The sequence below is a fragment of the Euwallacea similis genome, chromosome 12 (genome assembly GCF_039881205.1).
Source record: "Euwallacea similis isolate ESF13 chromosome 12, ESF131.1, whole genome shotgun sequence".
NCBI classification, from domain to species: domain Eukaryota; kingdom Metazoa; phylum Arthropoda; class Insecta; order Coleoptera; family Curculionidae; genus Euwallacea; species Euwallacea similis.
Genome location: NC_089620.1, coordinates 2,052,571 through 2,073,354, shown reverse-complemented (window position 1 = coordinate 2,073,354; position 20,784 = coordinate 2,052,571). Strand labels below are relative to the sequence as shown.

Here is a 20,784-nt window from a genome sequence, read left to right as displayed (position 1 = left end):
ATATCGAAATGTAGTTTATGTGGCAAAATAGAATTATTTTTCTACATAACATAAATTATTGAAATTCTGCTATACACACGGTAACTATTCAGTATAAATGTGACTGAATCATAAGCTGAAAGATCTAGATAAAGTTGCCAGACCTTGATCTCAATAATCCCTACAATTACATGATTAATAAAGATACAAATATTTTTAAAATTAGAAATAAAGACAATTGTATACGGCAACCTCCTCACTAATCTGAAAACAACAGTTTAAATTTGCTTAGATTACAATTATTTGAACATTCAAATTAAAATAATTGTTAAAATGGATTTATTTTTTAACTTAAAATCCTTAGAGTTTAATAAATATTTGTCATTTTAGTTTTCCAGAGACGTGTTTTATTTATACAGGGCACCCCAATTTTTCCGCTGTAGAAGTTTAATCACAGCACCAACCATCTCCTATTAGCCCCATACCATATGAAAATCATGAGTATTTCTTGTAGCTATTTTTGCAAATATCTGGAATATAGTGAGACAAACGGGATAGCAATGCGGGAGTTAAAAGAGGTTTGATATTAAATTGGGAATTCAAAGTTTTAGGAAGAAATGATGAATGGCGCACTATTAAATAGTTGAAGGGGGAGGGGGCATTTGCAAATGCCGTACAAAACACTTTGTTTGCGCATATAAAGAAATATTACACACTTGACCACCATGTATTAATAGTGTCCTTTTATCTATATACATATTTTTTTAAAGACTGGAATCTTTAGGTCGCAATTTACATTTCTATTTAGACCTGTGCGAAGGACATCTGTAATTCAAATTTTATACTTCATTAAAACAATAATTGCTGATTAATTCTGGTAAAAGTTATTTCGGGATCATAAAGTTCACGCACGAATTACGCTACCATTCGCCATGAAACCCACCTTCCTTCCATTTCTAATTGTATTATTGCTGTCTTGTGCGGCAAGATTAAAAGCCAGTAAGCCTCCCCATATTATCATAATTCTTGGGGATGATATCGTAAGTCAACATTTACCATAAGAACCTTTTAATCATATCACTCGATTTCTTATGCTTTCGCAGGGTTGGAATGATTTTAGTTTCCACGGATCCAGCCAAATCCCAACTCCCAATATCGACGCCCTGGGATACAACGGGGTTATCTTAAATCGATTCTACACCCAAGCTATTTGCAGCCCCTCTAGAGCAGCTCTTTTAACAGCAAAATATCCTATGAGATATGGTAAAGCCTTAATGTCCAGTCCTTGCATTAAACTAAACCAAAAATAACAGGATATCAAGGAATTCCTTTGAGCTGTGGAGAGGACAAACCACTTCCTCATGACATAAAATTACTTCCGGAACGCCTCCAACAATTGGGCTACAAGACCCATTTGATTGGCAAATGGCACTTAAGTGCTGCTAGAAAAGCCGACACCCCAACTGCTAGAGGGTTCGACACCCATTTCGGGTATTGGAATGGGTTTATAGGATATTTTAATCATTTCGCTTATCAAAGCATGGAAGAGGATTATAACATATCAGTGAGTGTGTTGAATAAAACAGTTATTATAATTTTTGTGCATAGACTTCTTGGATAGGTCTGGATTTACACGATGGCATCAAAACGCAATGGCAATATCAGGGAAAATATGTCACTGACCTTTTCACCGAAAAATCTTTGGAAGTAATTGACAATCACGATTCAGGCAAACCACTTTTCCTTTATCTAGGACATTTGGCTGCTCATACAGGCGCCAATGGAACGGAACTTGGGGTTAAGAATCTGACTGAAACAGACCTGAAATATTCTTATATAGAAGACCCCATGCGGAGGAGATACGCAGGTCTTTCCACACAAATCGACCAATTGTGGCAATATTAAAACCGAAATTTGCAAATATTTTTCAGGCGTTCTAAATCAATTGGACAAATCTGTGGGGCAAATTGTCCAAAAACTCAAACAGAAAAATATGCTGGAAAATTCCATCGTTGTCTTCCTGTCCGACAATGGAGCCCAAACTATCGGCATGTATAAAAACCACGGCTCGAACTATCCATTAAAAGGGGTAATATCTAGTCCACACAGCAAATCCGTGTATTTACAAATGAAAACAAATTCTAGCTAAAGTTCACGTTACTAGAAGGTGGTGTGAGAGGTTCTGCTGTAATTTACAGTCCCTTATTGACTAAAAAAGGATACGTTAACGATAAATTAATGCATATCACAGATTTACATACAACGTTATTAAAACTTGCAGGTGAGACGGCCTTTATTAATTAAAACCATAAATAAAATAACTCATTTATTCGAGGTGGAAAACTCAAATGGTTCGAATCAACCGATGGGATAGATCAATGGGGCAGTATTTCCAAAAATCTGCCGAGTTTGAGGACAGAGATATTGCTAAATATTGATGAAAAAGAAGGGTTTTCTGGGCTGATTTCCGAGTTTGGAAGATACAAATACCTAAATGGTAAGTAACGCGAATTACAAATACTAAGTTATAAGGCGAAATATGTGAAAATGTATCGATGAGAAAAGAGAGGAGCATTGGAATGATGAAGGTAGAGGAGCTGCCACTGCGACACTCAAGTAACTTATTAGTGTTACTATCATTTAGGTTCTTACTTAAACGGCATCTATGACGGATCATACGGCGATAGTGGGAGATCTCCGTCAACGCCTCCCTATGAGCCCAACCTCGTTTTAGAGAGCGACGTCAACAAAGCTATAGAATCATTACCGTCAACTTCTCCTCTAACTAGAGAGAAAATTAATACATTACGAAGTGCTCTTGATATTAACTTATGCAATGGGAAGAATAGAACTGAAGACCTTCCATGCTTAGGTAGTACATACACATTCATTTTCTTATCCATGTATAACACTTATTAGTTCTACAGGAGAGTGTTTGTTTGATCTTTGGAATGACCCATGTGAAACAGAGAATTTAATTGACCAGAGGCCACTAATACTGGCAAAAATGAGGCTCAAGCTGAACATATTTCTTACACAAATGATACCTTCAAGAAATGCCAAAGTTGACTTAAATTCTAATCCTGTCAACTGTAACAATACTTGGATTCCTTGGCTCGATCAAGGGGGATGTAATGAAACCTTAGAATATGATTTATTAAACGAGTGAAATGGTTATTTTCTGTAAGGGGGGAAAGTTTACAGTTATAATTTATAGCAGTTTTGATGAAATATGATGCATAGAAGATAAGTTATGTTTTAAATAAAGTAAGTAAAGTTACAAACTGGAAAATTGCAAGCAAAGCAATTTTGTGTGGTTTCCCCATTGCTTTCTATTTATTTAAGCTACCTTTTTTACCTTTAAAAAAATGTGGTTTTATGCTCATGACTTAGAACCCTCAATTTAAAGCTATAGGTGCATAAAAATGCATATACCCAATAATTTCTTAATACACATATATATATCTACCTGTCTTGCACGTCCATTATAGGGCACATTATGATTTTTTAAAGTTTGCGTTGCCCGAGAATCAGGAGGATTACCAGTATGCCATCCACCAATTGCTGCACTATCAATTTTCCACTGCCCTTCAGCTCCTTTTTCTTTAATTAGTTTACAAAACACTGCATCTGCTATAGGGGATCGACAAATATTCCCTGTAAATTAGGATCAATGTTTCACTAAAAATAATTGGGTAATTTTTTGGTGGACACTTAATTTGAAAAGGAGTAAAAAACTTATATGATACAGGGTTGTATCGCTAAGGTAGGCAATGTATGATTATAGACCATTTATAAAAGCAAGAATTTGTCAAATTATTATACAGTGTAAACAAAACTTTAACACCCTTCATTTAACTTGTGAGGTCGATATACGATGAGTTTAATGCCTTTCGGCTCACCTATGATGACGCCTCTCAATAATCAATCATCCCTCAAACTCCATAGCTTCAACAAAAAATGTCATTCTGGTTTCTATTGAAACAACGTAGTATTTCTTACAGAAACTCTAGGACTTATATTTTCCTAGATACCATACCTCACCCACCATAGTAGGACAGGACACCCTGTAGATACATACCTACCTAAACAAACAAATAGAGCTCCTTTAGTCATTATTTACCTACGTTTCACGTTGTCTTAAACTTAGTACTTGGTCTGCTCGCTTAAAAAAAACGCAATAAGGGGAAATATAGATCAGGAATACAGAAGAATAGAAAATAAAAACAAAGATCTAAACCACAAATAACAAACACAGACGAGGAACAGAAAAGCAAGGTTAGATAATTTAGGCGTTTTCCTGTATTTGTTAAGTTGTGAAGTAGCAACGTTGGATGGAAGAGCGGATTGAGGATTGACGATCAAAAAGAAATAGATTATGCACAATGTCAACTTCAAGACAGAGTGACGCATAACGATAAGATCCAGAAAACATTATTTAATATACAGGATTATTCACCCAACCCGTCCAATAAATGTTTACTAGGGTCTAAAAGTAATGCATATTTAAAAATTTGGAATTAAATTAACTTGGACGTGTATTATTTTTTAAAAATATTTTCAACTTCCTCTCACTTCCAGTTTAACCGGAAACAGCTGGCAACTTGCTTATATCAAATGGGACCCCCAGTATATTATTTTATTTTTAGATTCTAGGTAATATTTGAGATCCATTTTCTGTATAACGTCCTATATTTAGATCTTACCGTTTTTGAGATATTTGACCTTGAATTAAAAACGCGCTTTCGCAATGACCAATTTTAAAATTACATCTTTCCGTAGTTATTAAAGGCATAATCTTAATATTTTACAGAATGTCAATACATAGTTTTAAGTTTACACTTTTGCTATTTATATGGCTTAGTGTTAAACAGGGTGTTCAAAATTTAGCTCCTAACATTTGCATTTTTGAAGTTGCAGAAGTCTGTTTTTTTAAATGGGACACCGTATAACTTTGAGCAATATTAAGTAGAGAATGTAATTCTCTATCGAACTGTATTATGGTCACCTATACCTATTCCAAACCATTTTCAAAATAATTAAATTTTACGTAAAACTAGTAATACATATAGTGAAGGCTTGTTTTTAATTCAAGGTCAAATATCTCGAAAATAGTAAGATCTTAGTATAAGACATTACTCAGAAAATGTGTCTCAAATATTACCTAGAATCTAAAAATAAAATAATATACTGGGGGTCCCATTTGGAATAAACAAGTTGACAGCTATTTCCGGGTAAACCGGAAGTGAGAGGAAGTTGAAAATATTTTTAAAAAATAATACACGTCGAAGTTAATTTAATTCCAAATTTTCAAATATACATCACTTTTAGACCCTAGTAAACTTTTATTGGACGGGTTGTGTGAATAACTCTGTATATTGCTGTTGTAATTTCGCAAAACCTAATTTATTAAAAAAAAATTGACAACTTGGCAACATTGGCAAATTAACCGATTGTAGAACGGATTTCGCAACGAAGTTGGATTTTTGCCGACTTGTTTTTTCAGGAGGCAAAAATATGACAAACTTAGTTCGAAATATTTTTTCTCTAATCAATCAAACCACACCGCCAAATTCACAAAATACTCGATTTCTTTTAATATGATGATGTCTCTCTAAAATAAATAGCTTGTGTCATATGTTAAAAACACGCTGTTTATTATTTTTTCGTTAAGCTCGTAAAGTAAAATTTTCAGTACTACCTACAGTTTCTGTATTTAATTTTTTCCATTTTGAATAATAGAAAAGTTAAAGGACGTGTCCATTTATAATTAATAACGTTGTACCTACTAAAGATATTTCAGAAGAGATGTGTATGAATTAGTATTGGGGATGTATTATTTCCTACAGGAAATTAAACAGATAAATTGGTTTTTAATTCTTTGAGAAAATTTGAGAAATTAACTCGCTCTGCTCTCTTCTGTTCCCGTTGTATCGAGAATAATATCATGATATTTCATGGGGAAAGAAGGAATTAGACATAACGTGAAAACCTGCAAAGTTGCGGAAACTAACTAGTTAAAAGAAATAAAACGAAAAAAATACAATAAATAAAAAGTTAAGAAAAATAAAATTTAAAGACTTAAAAAATAACATTAGAAAAACGATTGCCGTGACATTACTGGGAATATCCATTACGTAGGAGTAATTCGTAATTGTCCGCCATAGGAAGTAATTACGTGTTACTTAAACAGGTTATTACTCTTTTAAGTACCGTTAATAATCAGGAAATTTTCTGTTATCTGGCGCTGGTATTGCACCAATACCATTTCCACCCACAAAGCCGCAGCACTCACAACGGGCAATAAAACTCCAACTATCGTTTGTGAAATGTTTAATGTCTGTATGCCAAAAAGGCATCAAATTGCATATTGGCCTTTCTTACCTTGCACCTTACACTTATCGTACGTTAATCACATCAATGATTTCTGTAGAAATTTTACATATCCTAGAACGATTCAATAAATCGAAACAGAAACGAACGATTTTCATTAAAATGGAAGCTCAATGTTTCCCTAAGTCGCATTACACCAATTAACTTGTCCGCTCTACATTTGCGTTTCCATTTTAATAAATAAAGATCATTCTCCAAACGCATTGGCAGTGAACATTTCTAAAAATATTAAGTCCTAAACTTGAAAGTGAAAATGATTAATAACGTGTTAGGTAACACACCAACAAATTGAAACAGCGTTGATCTAGTTACTATGAGAAAACAAAGGTCTACACCATTCTATTGGAATTATTATCTTGACAATAAACTTTTCAAAAGTACAAATCACAGACATAAGAAAACTTCATAAAGAGATAGAGGTAGGAAACAATACAATTTGTAAAGAATTTCGTAAGTAATTCAGATTACACGTTTGAATTTACTTTGTCCACACCGTTTGAAGCTGAAACTTAAGGTTGAAGCTCAAAACCCGTTTGATGAACAATTAACTAAAATATTATCTCTCTTTTATTTTGTGGATGGCATTACCTTCGTACTTTTAAAAGTTCAAGTATGTAACATTAACTAAATTCAAAAGAATTTCCGATTTCCTTTCTTTGGAATGCCCAGCAAGCGCTAGGAACACCGGAAATTGCAATGGCAGCTGCCTTTAAAGTTTACACACCTGAGATTGGAATAAACCTACCTAAAAGCCCGTCTAATCGTTAACTGTTACGTCATTACTCTTGCATCTATTCTTAATTGACGTTAATTAAATGAGATAAACAAATTCAGTCGCCGACGTACATCTTTTAAAATGTGGTCACCAATTTCGTGTCACCCTTGATGCCAGGCGACACCAAAAGGATAAATTCTGCGTTTTCAGGATTGTTCCAAACACAATTTGAAAAATACCTGCCCGAAGACTCTCCGAAAGAGAACAAGAGCTAATTCATTCAGAATTTACATTGTGAGGAATACGTGGGAAAGTTTCCACTACCTTCCGCTGGTTGTTGGGAACAATGTAAATTCATCAAAAATCGTTTGAACGCGTTCAAAATTCTGAAGTTGAGGCAGCTCAGCTGAGAAGCAATTAACAGGTGAATTAACGACATTTGCAAAACTTCTTTTCGTCTTGATAAAACGTGTCGAAGCAAAGGTTTACGTGCTACAGTTCTACGACACTGATGTGGTCAATGAACTTTTAGAGCGAGTTTCCCTCGTTAAAATCGGATACTCAACATTGGCTATACAGGGCAATAAATAAAGTGCAATTTTTTCAAAATATCGCATAACTTTTCTTGTGGTAGTTATCAAACGCCAATTTTCAGAATTCCTTACTTTTTCGTTGTGTTTTCCCGACTTTACATTTGAAGTAGTTTCCTTCTTTTTTAGTACTTATGGACAGGTCTTAACGTGCTAATGCAATTTTTCAAATCCGGCTTTCGTCCCTCTAGGCCTTCATTAACCTAAATTGTCTTTGTAATACGGACCCGGATTGGCGATTATATGTACAGCCAAGTTAGGCCTTAGTTGACAGGTCCATAATTCACTGATCTTACGAATTAAAGCTGGACAGGGGCCATCAAAATCTGTCGATAATGCCGCGCAATGGATTGAGAGCGTTGATGAAAGTTTACTGCTGAAAAATCGGAGAATCTGCCAGTTGCTACTGTTCTTACCAATGTTTATTTGGTTTTAACGTTTTAAAATATGTGATGTGTAATGCCCTTCCAAACTACGGTATTTTGACCCAAAACACTCATCCTCAAGTGCAATTATGACAAGGAAAAAGTAGCTACGAACATCGCAATTTCCAGATTTTTCTGGACATTTCTCGAAGTGTTTGGAAATCTAAAATGTTCAAAACTAGAATTTGACAACTACCCAAATGCGTTACTTTACGACTATTTAAACGCAATCCTATCATCATGAGATCACAATGGTGAGCGTCGAATTTCAAACACCCTATATTTGGCGGTCGTTGGTTGGAACCAGGGTATGAAATACGTTCCTTGAAATTAGTTTTAAGGATGGATTCACTCAGACACACAAGCACGGTTTTTTCGTTTTGGTACCAGCTTTTACAATTTTGGGCGACAAAAATATGGCCATTATTAAACAGGCGCATAAAATTAGTACACAATATTTTAGTGTTAAAATAATTCGCATCATTTCACAACTGTGAAATGTAAATTTTATGAATGTTCATTTTCCTGTTAAACGGCCACGAGAAATTCACGATCTAGCGGTTGAATTCCGTAAGGAATTCCTGGAGGTCCTTTTCCGTTGATGCATGCTAGCACCTCCGCGATTTATAATTTGATGAATTCGTTGTTACACAAAGCGCGACACGTTATGGTTTTAATTGAGAAATGCCTTCAAACCGTGTGTCAAAATCCCGTGGTTGCGAGTCGGTACCAATCTAGGGCGTCACCTAAAATCGACCTGAATTCATAAAATGGTGACGTAACAGTCAACAACAGCTAGACTGACTTTAAGGGTAAAATTTAAAAGCTCGAATCTCTCTTTCAAAGTTACTTAAAGAGATAAAAATGCTATAAATATCTGCCATTTTGCAACATTAATCCTTCTTTCTGTATATAATTTATATATTATTAATTTCTAAAAAGCTATGCTTTCACTTTTTAATAATTTCTTTTACTTTTGTGTAGTTATCTCGTTAGGGAGACTAAACTGAAATGTTTGCAATGGCTGAAAGATCCCTTAAGAATATTTTGAGTGACACAAGTGGGACCACATTTTTGTTGTACTTCGGGCTTTCTGTTTTGTACCATGCATTTTTGTAAATTGAAGTGTGTGACTTCACTTGGGTCTCTTCAAAAATCCTTGAGTTTACCGAACGAGGTACAGATAAGTTATTCTAACAAAAAGCCTTGCTAATACCGAAATGCGTGCAATCCACTTCTATTGCCACTGATCAAAGTGGATTCCAGCTTTCCATTCAAAAAACATCCATATCCTAACTACATCTCTAACATGAAAATGCAAACATTAAAGTTTGGGTTACTTAAAACAACTTTAACGAGGAATTTAAATAATAAATATGACTACTCTACAAAAATAAATTCTGAGGATACAAAACAATAGTAAAATTTTATGTACATTTATAAATCGCCCAAAATTATAATTTGTCATATTGTTCTTCGTAAATAGTGAAATCAACATTATTTTATTTAATCACATTTTAAGGGTGTTTCTTCTCTTTAAAAATTAAAGGAAATCTTGTTAGATTATTTATGATATTGTGACAAACGTATAACAGCGCGAATAAAAAAAGAAAAACCGGTCCCTAAGATCGTTGGACCTAATAATCTTAAGGAAATGAGCCATTTATGTGGAGCGTGAATGAGACTTTATTTTGGAATACAACTTTTTTCTAAAATCGTTTCTGCCGTTCCTCTACTTATCATACTTTATCAGGGATTTCAATATACTTCTGTAACTATAACCTATGGAATAAAGGTGCGAATCATTCCTACACTATAGTCGATTTTTTGATAAAGGGGGATCATGTTTAAACACAAACACGCTTTCGTTAAATCATTGAGTTGTGAAATTAATTTTTAACTCAACGATCCTAATGAGTCAACCGTTCCAAATAGTGCAAACTATTGCCCCAGGCTCCGCGTACGTATCAACTTTGTAGATTTGTAGGCAATCAGGCAGAATCGAATATTTTCTATGTTGAAAACAATTATTTAGAACAGCAAAGGTTTTACTATGGATGTCCGAACATACCGAGATTTCATCCGCCTAAATGGGTCTTTTCCTCACTGTAAATAAAATATAAACTGGGACAACAAGTTCTTAGGAAATGTCTGCATAATCTCAATATATGGAATTCGAAGGGAAGGCTGATATCCACAGATTCCTTGTGCAAAAACTAAGATAAAAGTTATTTTAGCATAGTGGACTAATGTGATGCATGCTCGAGTGTCGCCTCTGGAAGTCTCGACCATTTTGTATTTCAGAGATTTCGATTTTAATGTCCTTTTTAAAACGCACAACTCCGGTCCTGATAGGCACAAGATTCAAAACTGGAAGCACCCAAAAATCATTATCCACTTTCTTTGGGGTCCTCCTGGCCTCTGCCGCACAAATAGCAATAAAGACGATCAGAATGTTTATCACGATAGGCTACAGGGTCCCGAATAAAGTGAGTTACAATAGAGATCATGGAGACTGTAAAGTAAAACGACAGGCTTCGTCTCCGAGAAATACAGGAAGGTTGTAGAATTAAACTATATAGGATGTCAAAGATTCTAATTTCTTTTTAATAGCTTGAAATAATCATCTGACATTTTTTAATGCCCTTACAGAATGCGCGATTTCGCTTCTTGTTGAAATCGGAACGAGTTTATAGTCTCTGGGTCCTTTAAGCTTCCTAAACATTTAACGTATACTGATAGCCAACGTTCGTGTTTTTTCCTTTTTTTAATTTATCATTTTCTTGCCAGTTACATGTAACTTTTTGATGCTATTTGCAAGTAAGACTTCTCAAATTAAGGTAGAGAAAAATCCGGAAAATTGACACCCTTGAAGTTAGATGCATTTGTAACAGCGCATTTACAAGACTTTTATCTTATTTTCTTCCGGAATCTGTGACGCCTACTATATTTGAATCCCGCATTTCCTGAATGTTGTTATTAATCTATTACTACAGAATAATATGATCGAACGTAAATGTAACAGAAATAACCCGCAAAGACATGTGTTGAGAGCGCACATTTCTGATCTAGTTACACTAAAACTTTACAAATTCATCGGTCACCTTAACTTGCTTAGCGAGTAAAAGAAACAAAAAACAAAATCCTTTTTTTAAAAATCGATCTTTAATTTCAACTTTTCCTCTAAATGGAAACGACAAGGTGCCCTATAAATAATAAATTAAAACATAGGATCCCGTACAAACTTGGCAAAAGCGCTTAATGATTAGGCTGTGGAATAATCAACTGCCAAATCTTAAGGGGACTGAAAACTTATAAAATAACGCTAATCGGTTAGAAAATGAAAATAATTTTATGAAGAACCAACTTAATTCTGTCACTAAAAGCACTAAAACTTTGGCAGTGAGAAAGACCTGACACCCTCCCACACCCCATAATAACTTTTTACACTATTTCATTAAGGTATAGATTCTATTTTTTTTTATTTACCTCTTTTAGGATCGTCGGACAGAGCACCGCTCCTCAAGGAGTTTGTGTCGGTCATGCGATCCCCTCGGCGCGTATAGTAAACATGGCTTAGTAGGGAATTTCGTTTATTTTAGGCGCCTTTATGTAAAACAAAGGAAATTCCACTACCAATTAATTAAATACGTAAGTCACAAACATAATCATAATAAATATAATAAAAATATAAAGCTTAGAGCTTTCACTTTTTTACAAAGATAATAGAAAAATCACAGAGCTGCGGCGCCAAAAACCACCAGTTTCCCGGTAACGTTCAACGCCTTTTATATATTCATAAATCACAAAAAGAAAACAGATTGTGGTGCCTTCTAAACGACTATAGGAAAGCGCATTCGGGTTAAATCAATCAAATACTAATAAATTATAGGGACTATAAAAACTGATTGGACTGGGAGGAGAAACATCTACACGAAAAGGACAGAACCCGTGCTTGCGCATTGATTTAGCCCGAATCTCTAACACTGATCAGGAATTAAAAACATGAAACATACTAGTAACAACTTAAAAACGACAAAAAAATAAATAACCCTTTTGTAAAAGTATTTCTTCAATAACATATAATAGAGAATCTAACATATATTATAGTGTTCCGTTTTTAACACTTCACAAAAACCAATCTGGTTATACTATCGTCAAATCTGGTTCTATCGCCTATTTACTGCCCCTGACTAGTAATTTTTATTTCCGGAGTTGCACGCTAACTTTACGGATACATCTCAGATCAAACCTTAGCATTAACGTATGTACCTAATATTAAACAGGGACTTTATTGTATAAAGACCCTGTTCGGACCCAGTCCACGACTGCATTTTAAATAAATCTCTTCTTAAATATTTATCACATGCCAGTTATATCACATCTTCCGTTTCCATTTTATCACAGGACCTAGCCACTTTTCGATAGCTCAAGAGCGAGGGCAAAAAGTCACTAACTCTGTTCTAGACCAGCAGGCGCTGAATTTTTTTGGACCTTGATTTCCCAATCGTAGAATATTGATTGCATTATATATTTAATTAAGTAAAAAGCATAAAAAAATATCCATGCCCTTTACGTATTTCTTTTGCAGGCACCACCTTTGATTCCTATTTACCCTTTAAAATGCAACTGAATCTCTGGAATTAGTTAATGTGCATTAGTTGTTATTTGTCAAAATGAGAAGCATTTAAATTTCAACTCATTTCAGACATGCCACCCCACTTTCAACTAGAACCAATCGGAGAACTATTGCGAACCAGAGAATTTATCGATTAGTATCACGAACAAACCAATCATATGAAGTTTGATGAATGGAAAAATTAGTTGAACAAAAATTCAATGCCTCCTGAGCCACTTGAGGTCTCCGTAAACGTTAGCTGGAACTCCTTTGAAATCTAAACCGTGACTTACCCAATACAAAAAATTTGTTTATACACCTAATTTTTGAGACCAGTGGGCGATAAAAGGACGACAGTCGTCTCTCCAATTTTTTTAATTTGTTATTTTTAATAAATCTAATATTTTTAGTCTAAAATGGGCACGCTAGCCTACTTTAAACTCGTCCCTCCATCTTGTTGGGTATTATTGCCAACCTAAAAGAAAAGCCATCCGTCAGAAAACACATGTTGTCTATATATGGATATTAATATTATGTTTATTATTCGTTTAACAAGGATGCCGAACATGCTTATCAATTTATAGTTAATATTTCAAGGCAAAATGACAAACTATTCTGTGCTGTCGCTGAAAAGTGTTATCGCCATAATCTTATGATAGTACAAGGTGTACTATTGTCTAAAACTAAAAGCGTAACAAAATTCTGAAAACATCAAATTTTAAAACCAAGAGTGCCGTCAAAAACCAATTTCTTGTATTATTTCATTTTCATAGAGAATGTATATAGAAGAGAGTGAGTATAGAGTAGAGAATAATAGTTAGTGAAAATAGCATTTTCGTTCCTATCTTCATTAAAAAGCGAAATATTCGGCAAAACTATCTAAAAAATCTAACATCATGTACATCCCCTAAATGTACTACTAAGGAAGAAAACGTGTAAAATAGTATCGAAAATATATTGGATACAAACTTTAATTAATAGTTAGTTGGCAAGAATAAGAATTCATTATTTTAGAGGTTACTAGATTCGTGTTTTGACTGTTACACTGACATTAGCGATGGTATTTTAAAGGTAAATCCGATGATTTTGCGAATCTTTGGCCAGCATTTTCAGATTCAGAAGTAGGAACTTTTAAAATGACGTTTTCTTGGTAGGTGTAGGGCTTTAAGTTTGAACAAAATCTACTATATCTAGGCTGACAGTGGCACTATTCTCAACGCCTATTGGTTATCATTTGACATCTGTTAGACTTCTATAAACATATCCATTTCATAAGCGATTTCAACCATATGTCGTATTTTCACCACCCCTTTGATCAAAAACTGGGAAAGTTACATTTGCCTTAATAAACCATAATCTGACGCCCTTACAACTACAATCAATCGCCATCAAACAATTTTAATACCTAATTGTTAATATTACGTCGTTCTATTATCCACCACCAAGAGACGTTCCAAGATTTAGAAACACGCCTGCTTCATATAAAGACATTACAAGTTATAATAAGCTCTCTATCACCATCACCTAATTAGAAACCTTGGTCATAACGTAAATAAATAATCGTAAAAGTAATCACATAATTTCAAATCTATCTATTCAAGTGGTTGTAATCACAAATGGATATCTTCTAAAACATTTGAAATTTAAAATTACAAGATACATAGATAAATTTGACAAGTATTGCATTTGAAACGATTGCTTTCCTAACATGCTTACTATTACGTCACAAAATTGGGGGTTATTACAGAATCCTGGTTCAAGGTAACTAGTTACAACAGGTAACTTAAATTTACATTTTATACTTTATTCAAACATTTTAGCACTCGAAGAGTATCTCATACTTTCAGGAAAATACACAATTGCCTGTAAATTAGATGACACAACACTTAAAGGTCAATGTATGGAGTAGTTAAATACAACCAACAGGCCGAAGGAGAAATTATGAAAAGTTCAAAATGAATTTTAATACTTGGGACTGAAAAAAAGAGAAGCCCTTTTCTAAGTTAATTACTTCTCATGACTTGTAAAAGCCAACAATAACAAAACTTGTGACAATGAAAACGCTAAACGTCTTTCCATTACCAATAATACTCTTGGGAAATCAAAATCGCAAATAATAATGCCTAAAATTTGAACGAAAATCAAATTCACTTTTTATTTATATAGTAAATATATCAATATTTTCCACGAGCATATTGTGACTTCAAATTTTCTGTATAGTGAACAGATGTCACCCCTACTTTCAGGAAATTTATAAAGTACTACCTGCAAAATAGTACCTGATCCTCGTTCCTGCACTACCAGTAAAAGCACGCCAGGAAGTGCCCTTTCCCGCACACGAATAGAAAAACGTAATGAAAAAATACAACTATATGTAACAGTGTTCAATTTAGTGAGATCCTTCTTTTTATGAACACATTGGACATAACAAAACTTGAAATTACCAAAATCATCACCAAGACATTTAATGTACTTACCAGTGGGTGGGGTTGGTCCTGCCCCCCAAGAGTAGTACCCGGAGGGCCGTTACCACCAGCCGGTTGCTTGATTTTCTCGCAATAGTCGCTGAGGATATCTCGAAACCGTGCCCAACTTTTCTCAGGTAAAGTTATAGCGGTTCGGAAATTGGTCTTCACCTCGGATATACGCATATACACTCCTCGGTTGTTCTGACCTATAACAAACCATAACATTCCAGCATCATTTAATTTAAAAATACATATTACAATTGGACCGGAAAAAGATGCTAATTTTTTAAGCTCTTATTTGGGGACTTTCCTCCTCAACTTTGAAATTAACTATGTGTTAAATATTATATCTAGACATATGCGGAAATAGTACTAAGGTTTCATTTCCGCTTTAAGTTCGGGTACCTTCATAGAGGCCTCCATACAATGAACTTATTTTCTTACCAATGTCAAAATAGAAATGTTTATTATCCACATGCATATGTCTTCCCTCAGGTAAGTCTGGTTTGTATGCGTGTTCGTCGGTGCTGAATTCGTCCAGAAGATCGGTTAAAGCGTCGCGGAATTCAATCATTCCTTGCGCGGGTATCGCCACCTACGTAATATCAATTTTTCTTAAACGAACGAGATAACACAATGGAATAAAAACTTACCTGCGAACGGGGCCCGCCTCGCGTGATCGTCTGCGAAACGCGCAAAAAGCGGCCTCGTGAGTTCTCCTTCAGATCCAAATAGTAGCGCCGATTGTCTTTGATCATCATTTCTGATTTCAGCTTACCATCTTCGGGGACGTTGTCGGGATTAGGCGGGCCGAGAGAAGAGTAATAGTCACTAAAGGTGGAAAGATGATCGCGAAATTCCGCTGCAGTGGACAAGGCCAAAAAGATCTGCGACCGTCTGCCATCAGCTCCAATCTAATAAATTGGTTTATTTATACCTAAGTAGATAAATGTTACACATATTTTTCCAAAAACATGTATACAGTGTGGTTGTAAACATCCCCTTCCTCTCCCCCTTGACATGTTACTCTCAAAGCTAAATTCTCTATTATGGTGGAAAATTGTGGATGATCAGATATAAAAATACCACAGTAAAGGAAAGAGCGATAAGTCTAATATAAGAAATAACAAACCACCAAATCTGACTACACTTTCAATTAAGAACAATGAAACATGAATAAATCGTTGACAGTAACAGCCTACAATGAGCAGAGCTTAACAAAACCTAGACTCAACCTGATTGTCAGACCTGGATGGCTGGGGTTCCCCGGTTGGGCCTGGAAGGCTACTATAGGATGGTTTTTATACCATTTTATTGACAACCACAATATGTGTTTATGATTTAGATTCTTTCTAAAATGTAGTTTTTTAATTTGGAATCTGGCATTTAAAATCTTTAGCTCACATAAATAAATAAACGTCATGAACCTAATCAAGCATGAATTTCTTGCAAGAAAGGAAGAGTTTGAACTCTAAGAATGCTCTAATGGATATTTTGGTAAACAACAAAAATCATAAACCTGTTTGGCAATGTATAGTATATTAGGAATAATGCTTGACATTAAATAGAAGTAAGTTAAGTTAATAGTCTTTTTACCATTAAATATTGATATTATTAATATTTCATTCAGATTCTTTTTGAACATGAAATATTAAATAAATAATGTTTTTTATTTGGTCAATGAATAGATGATATCAGAAGGTTTAAGTTAATGTATCATCTTATCTTTTCAAGCCAAACTCTAAATATTTGATATTGACATTTATGTCAAAATGTAATATTTAAAAAAGAGTTACCCCATGCCCTATACCATTTTCAGCATTCCATGTTACAGGGTTCAAAACAGAGGGAGGGAGGGCATTTACTTACAACTCTACTGCATAGTTGACTAATTTGTCGCATCTTGTATAAAATTAAAAGATTAATAACTTCATAATTTAAATCTCAAGGAATGTTTTATATAAATTAAAATTGGTTTGTATTTGCAACCCATTCTTAAGATGTATCAAATTCTCATAATCACATTTCAAAACACTTCATCTACAAAACCTACTTAAGATTACTCTCAAGTACTTACTTCAGCAACTTTAATAAATCTGCCTCTCCGATTTTGCTTAACATCTAGATAGAATCTCTTACTCTGGATCTGGAGCATCTTAGTAGCCAATTCTTGCTCCATTTGGCCTTGTTGACCTGCAAGAGGTTACATAATAATTAATAATTATATTAATAACATTTTTGCCCAGTAGATAAATATTATAAAAATAAATGTGTTTACTAACAATGATATATTAAACAGCCAGCTTATCATAGCAGCATATCTTAAATACTTCATCAGAAGATACACTGTTTAGTATTTCTGTTATACAATGTTTGTAATAAATTGAATAGCTGAAAGGAGCTAAAAAATTATTGAGATTACAATTTACATTATAGGAAAAAAGTTTCCAAAGAAACAAATATTCTTGTTAAAATGCTTCCTGGCACTTTGAAATATTTTACTATGACACACAACATGCCCTTTCCTGACAGAAAGATTGTGTGTTGTTCCCCTTTTTCAATTGGTTACATTGTTTTTGTCCATTATCAATTTTTTTTTATACATCTATCGTCAACTTTGTCTGCATAACATTAAATAAACTCGATATATTGTGATATTCAGACAATACAAATTTTAGTTATTTTTCCATTTCTACAAATATAACTTGCATTATCCAAAGAAAAACCTTGTTTTTCTTAGACTGTGAGTATTCATGTGACAGAGGTGTGGGGAAGATTCACAAATTTAACAGTTGTTCTTTGAATTTGTTAATATAATATAGCAACCCTACTTTTGATAATCAGGCATGCATGCTCACACCAGATTTGTGAAACAACATTATACATGCATACAAAGACACCGATGTTTTACACAAAGCGTATTTGGTTTAATAAATGCACAAACAACTGACATGTATTGACTTGTTGTCTGTCCTGCATGATCATGCCCAATTTGTCAAACAGCATGATGCTTGTAGATAGAGAGCCTGAACTGAATTTTGTTTGACAAGCTTGCAAATTACTGAAGCTTAGTGTACAAACAAAGTAACACACAAGTTTATTGAGCAAAAGATTAAGCAAAAGTTTAAATAGTTTAGCAGCACAATTTATCCTATAACTGGTACTGATTTTTTTCAATACTTACTGGGATCAGTCCAATAATCAATATGAACAGAACCTAGAGCCCACTCCATTTTAATACTGATTTAATAAATTAATATTTAAATAGATATACAATTTAAGATTTTTTAAAAAGATGCTCCGCGACCGGCAAAACGCGTGATGAGACTAACCATGATTCATATCATGAAAGACTGTAGTAAAAATGTATTACTACAAAAGTCACAATTTTCTTGGAATGGAATGAGTCACCCATTGGAATTTCATTCAAAATTTGCGGAACTCGGTAATAATATCGGTCAATCATGACGAGAGGGCCAAGTTAAGATGTTAGAAGGTTTGAAACAAAGGAATATTTAACATACGCAAGGGATAAAGAACAATAAAAAAGGGCTTACCTGAGTCGTACTCGCTTCCTTGTTCCATGCCTTGGTATTCTAAAAGGAATAAATGAAAGTTTAAGATTGTTTGACTAGTAATTGAAGAATATGATCACGACACCAGTCCCACTAGTAAAAGCAGTTGAGAATTGAGAATTTTTGTGAAATTGATCAAAAACAACGAAACCGCACAGTAAGGTCGAAATTCCCGTATTTTGGCATTCTATTTGAGTAGAACAGCAACCCAATTGACGTTAGCCAAGGTCACAATTTACTATTGCAATATTTGGGAAATTGCGGATTTTCTGCGAAACTTTTCAAAATTAAAGAATTTTTTGCATGAATACTTTGGAACGGTGAAATCAGCTGAACGTTCCTGATCGAATTAGAAAATTATTCGAACAAATTAGTTTAAAAGGCCGGAAAATTAAAAGATAATCTGGAATCATACAATCGAATTTTACGCCATCTTGGTATACTTGTCAGGTTTAAAAACCAGTTATTGGGTCTAAACGAAGCTGTACGAAAGTGAAATTTCGTACACTGATGAAGTAAAAGGTGAATTTTTCATAAAAGCTACTAAATTGACCGAATATTTTACTCACTTTGCGAACTTGAACCTTCATCTCCACTGCCTATATCCGACATCGCAAACCCTACTCACACTCGCGCAAGACCTTCCGGTTTTCGGGGAAAATGAAAATTCCCTAGGTCAATTGTCAAATGCCAAAAACTAGCAATATCATCATAAGACTACGTCGAATTATATTCGTCTTTTTCTGACTGAGCGACAAAGAGGGATGACTACCTTAGCTGCTTTCTTTCTGTATGAGATTTCGGGTCAAAACGCATTATAATTTAAAAATATCACGTGATTTTCAATATCAATATGATTTAAGAATCGCATGACTTTTAAAGCATAACGTGTTTTAGTCCGAAATCACAAGTGGAAATAACACGTTTATTGCATCACGTTAATATCTAATCACAGGCCCGGACTAGCCATTACAGCACCCAAAAACAAATTATAAAATTGAAATGCCGATACTGATGATTTTACGTATATAATTCCATAAACGCTACTTTTTTGCCATACAGGGTGTTAAAATTTTATAATATTTTCAGATTTCACTTAATGCAACGTTGTAGTATTACATTAAGCTTTTTGTACGCGCATTACTCTTTATAATATACACGATTACAATCTACAAATTGCTATGATAACACAGAGGGTGTGGTGTTTTATAATGAGCCACTGTTGTTCCATGCCATTAAGTTTGTGTTCCTTATTGCATAGCAACTTTTTCATCCCTTGCGTGTTTTTTAACGCTCTACACATAGTTTTGAAACGGCTTGTAGAATTTTTATATATTTCAATACCTTTTCATCTATGTTATGTAATGCGAAATGCGAAATCGTACTACACTAATATGGAATTCTTCTTTTTTTTTCTTGGCGAATGCCTCACACACGAGTTGTTGCAATGGCGGAATTGCAGATTAAATAAATTGAAAAAAAAATTAACAATCCGACTTAAACGTATAGAACACGTTTATTATATGGAAGGTGTTCCCAAAGTTCCCCGCGTATAGCGGGTGTATCAAAACTTTTTAACGACTAATAATGTAATTCCTTTTCCGTTTTTAGCTCAAAGTCCGTATTTCAGTTATCTGTTCCTTTATCTTCAAGTGTCGTACCGTTTTAAAGCAATTCGACATTTTTATAAATTATACTTCTATTCTCACTTTAATCTCCTTTGCAGCCATTTACCAGGAAAATGCAGCAATTTCGCATATAGGTAAATTGAGCTAAATCGACCTATTGTCACCGGAGGAATTGGTGCAGCCTTTTTGTCGACATTTTTTTAGGATGCCCTGTATTACAAATTGTAAAACCTTGACGATTCTCCCCTTAGTAGGTGAAATCTATAGATAGTATTTGAGTCGATACTAAAATACAGGGTGTCCAGACAAGGGAGGCCAATCCGCTGACCATAGATTTTATGAGTATAAAGAAATATCAAAGTAGAAAATTGGATTCCTGTTTTTTAAAGCTTT

General features: G+C 34.2%; 2 protein-coding genes across 3 annotated transcripts; one reads left to right on the top strand and one right to left on the bottom strand.

The window, feature by feature from the left end:
• The first annotated feature begins 859 nt into the window (after positions 1–859).
• LOC136412758 (arylsulfatase B-like) lies at positions 860–3,638 on the top strand. Its single transcript, XM_066395948.1, has 9 exons — positions 860–1,019; positions 1,083–1,242; positions 1,293–1,543; positions 1,588–1,846; positions 1,911–2,068; positions 2,125–2,260; positions 2,315–2,476; positions 2,624–2,851; positions 2,907–3,638. Exons 1-9 carry the CDS (start codon positions 912–914, stop codon positions 3,146–3,148), a joined length of 1,704 nt encoding a protein of 567 aa, XP_066252045.1. The 5' UTR covers positions 860–911; the 3' UTR covers positions 3,149–3,638.
• On the bottom strand, positions 3,472–19,449 carry Pur-alpha (Purine-rich binding protein-alpha). Of its 2 annotated transcripts, none has more exons than XM_066395959.1 (7): positions 19,333–19,449; positions 18,746–18,784; positions 17,266–17,381; positions 15,842–16,102; positions 15,633–15,783; positions 15,198–15,394; positions 3,472–3,636 (listed from the first exon to the last, which is right to left on the bottom strand). In XM_066395959.1, exons 1-7 carry the CDS (start codon positions 19,373–19,375, stop codon positions 3,613–3,615), a joined length of 831 nt encoding a protein of 276 aa, XP_066252056.1. In that variant the 5' UTR covers positions 19,376–19,449; the 3' UTR covers positions 3,472–3,612. The 2 variants fall into 2 exon arrangements, with proteins under 2 accessions (XP_066252056.1, XP_066252055.1); XM_066395958.1 differs by lacking the exon at positions 3,472–3,636 and adding an exon at positions 6,298–13,195 and having other exon boundaries at positions 19,333–19,448.
• Positions 19,450–20,784: the final 1,335 nt, after the last annotated feature.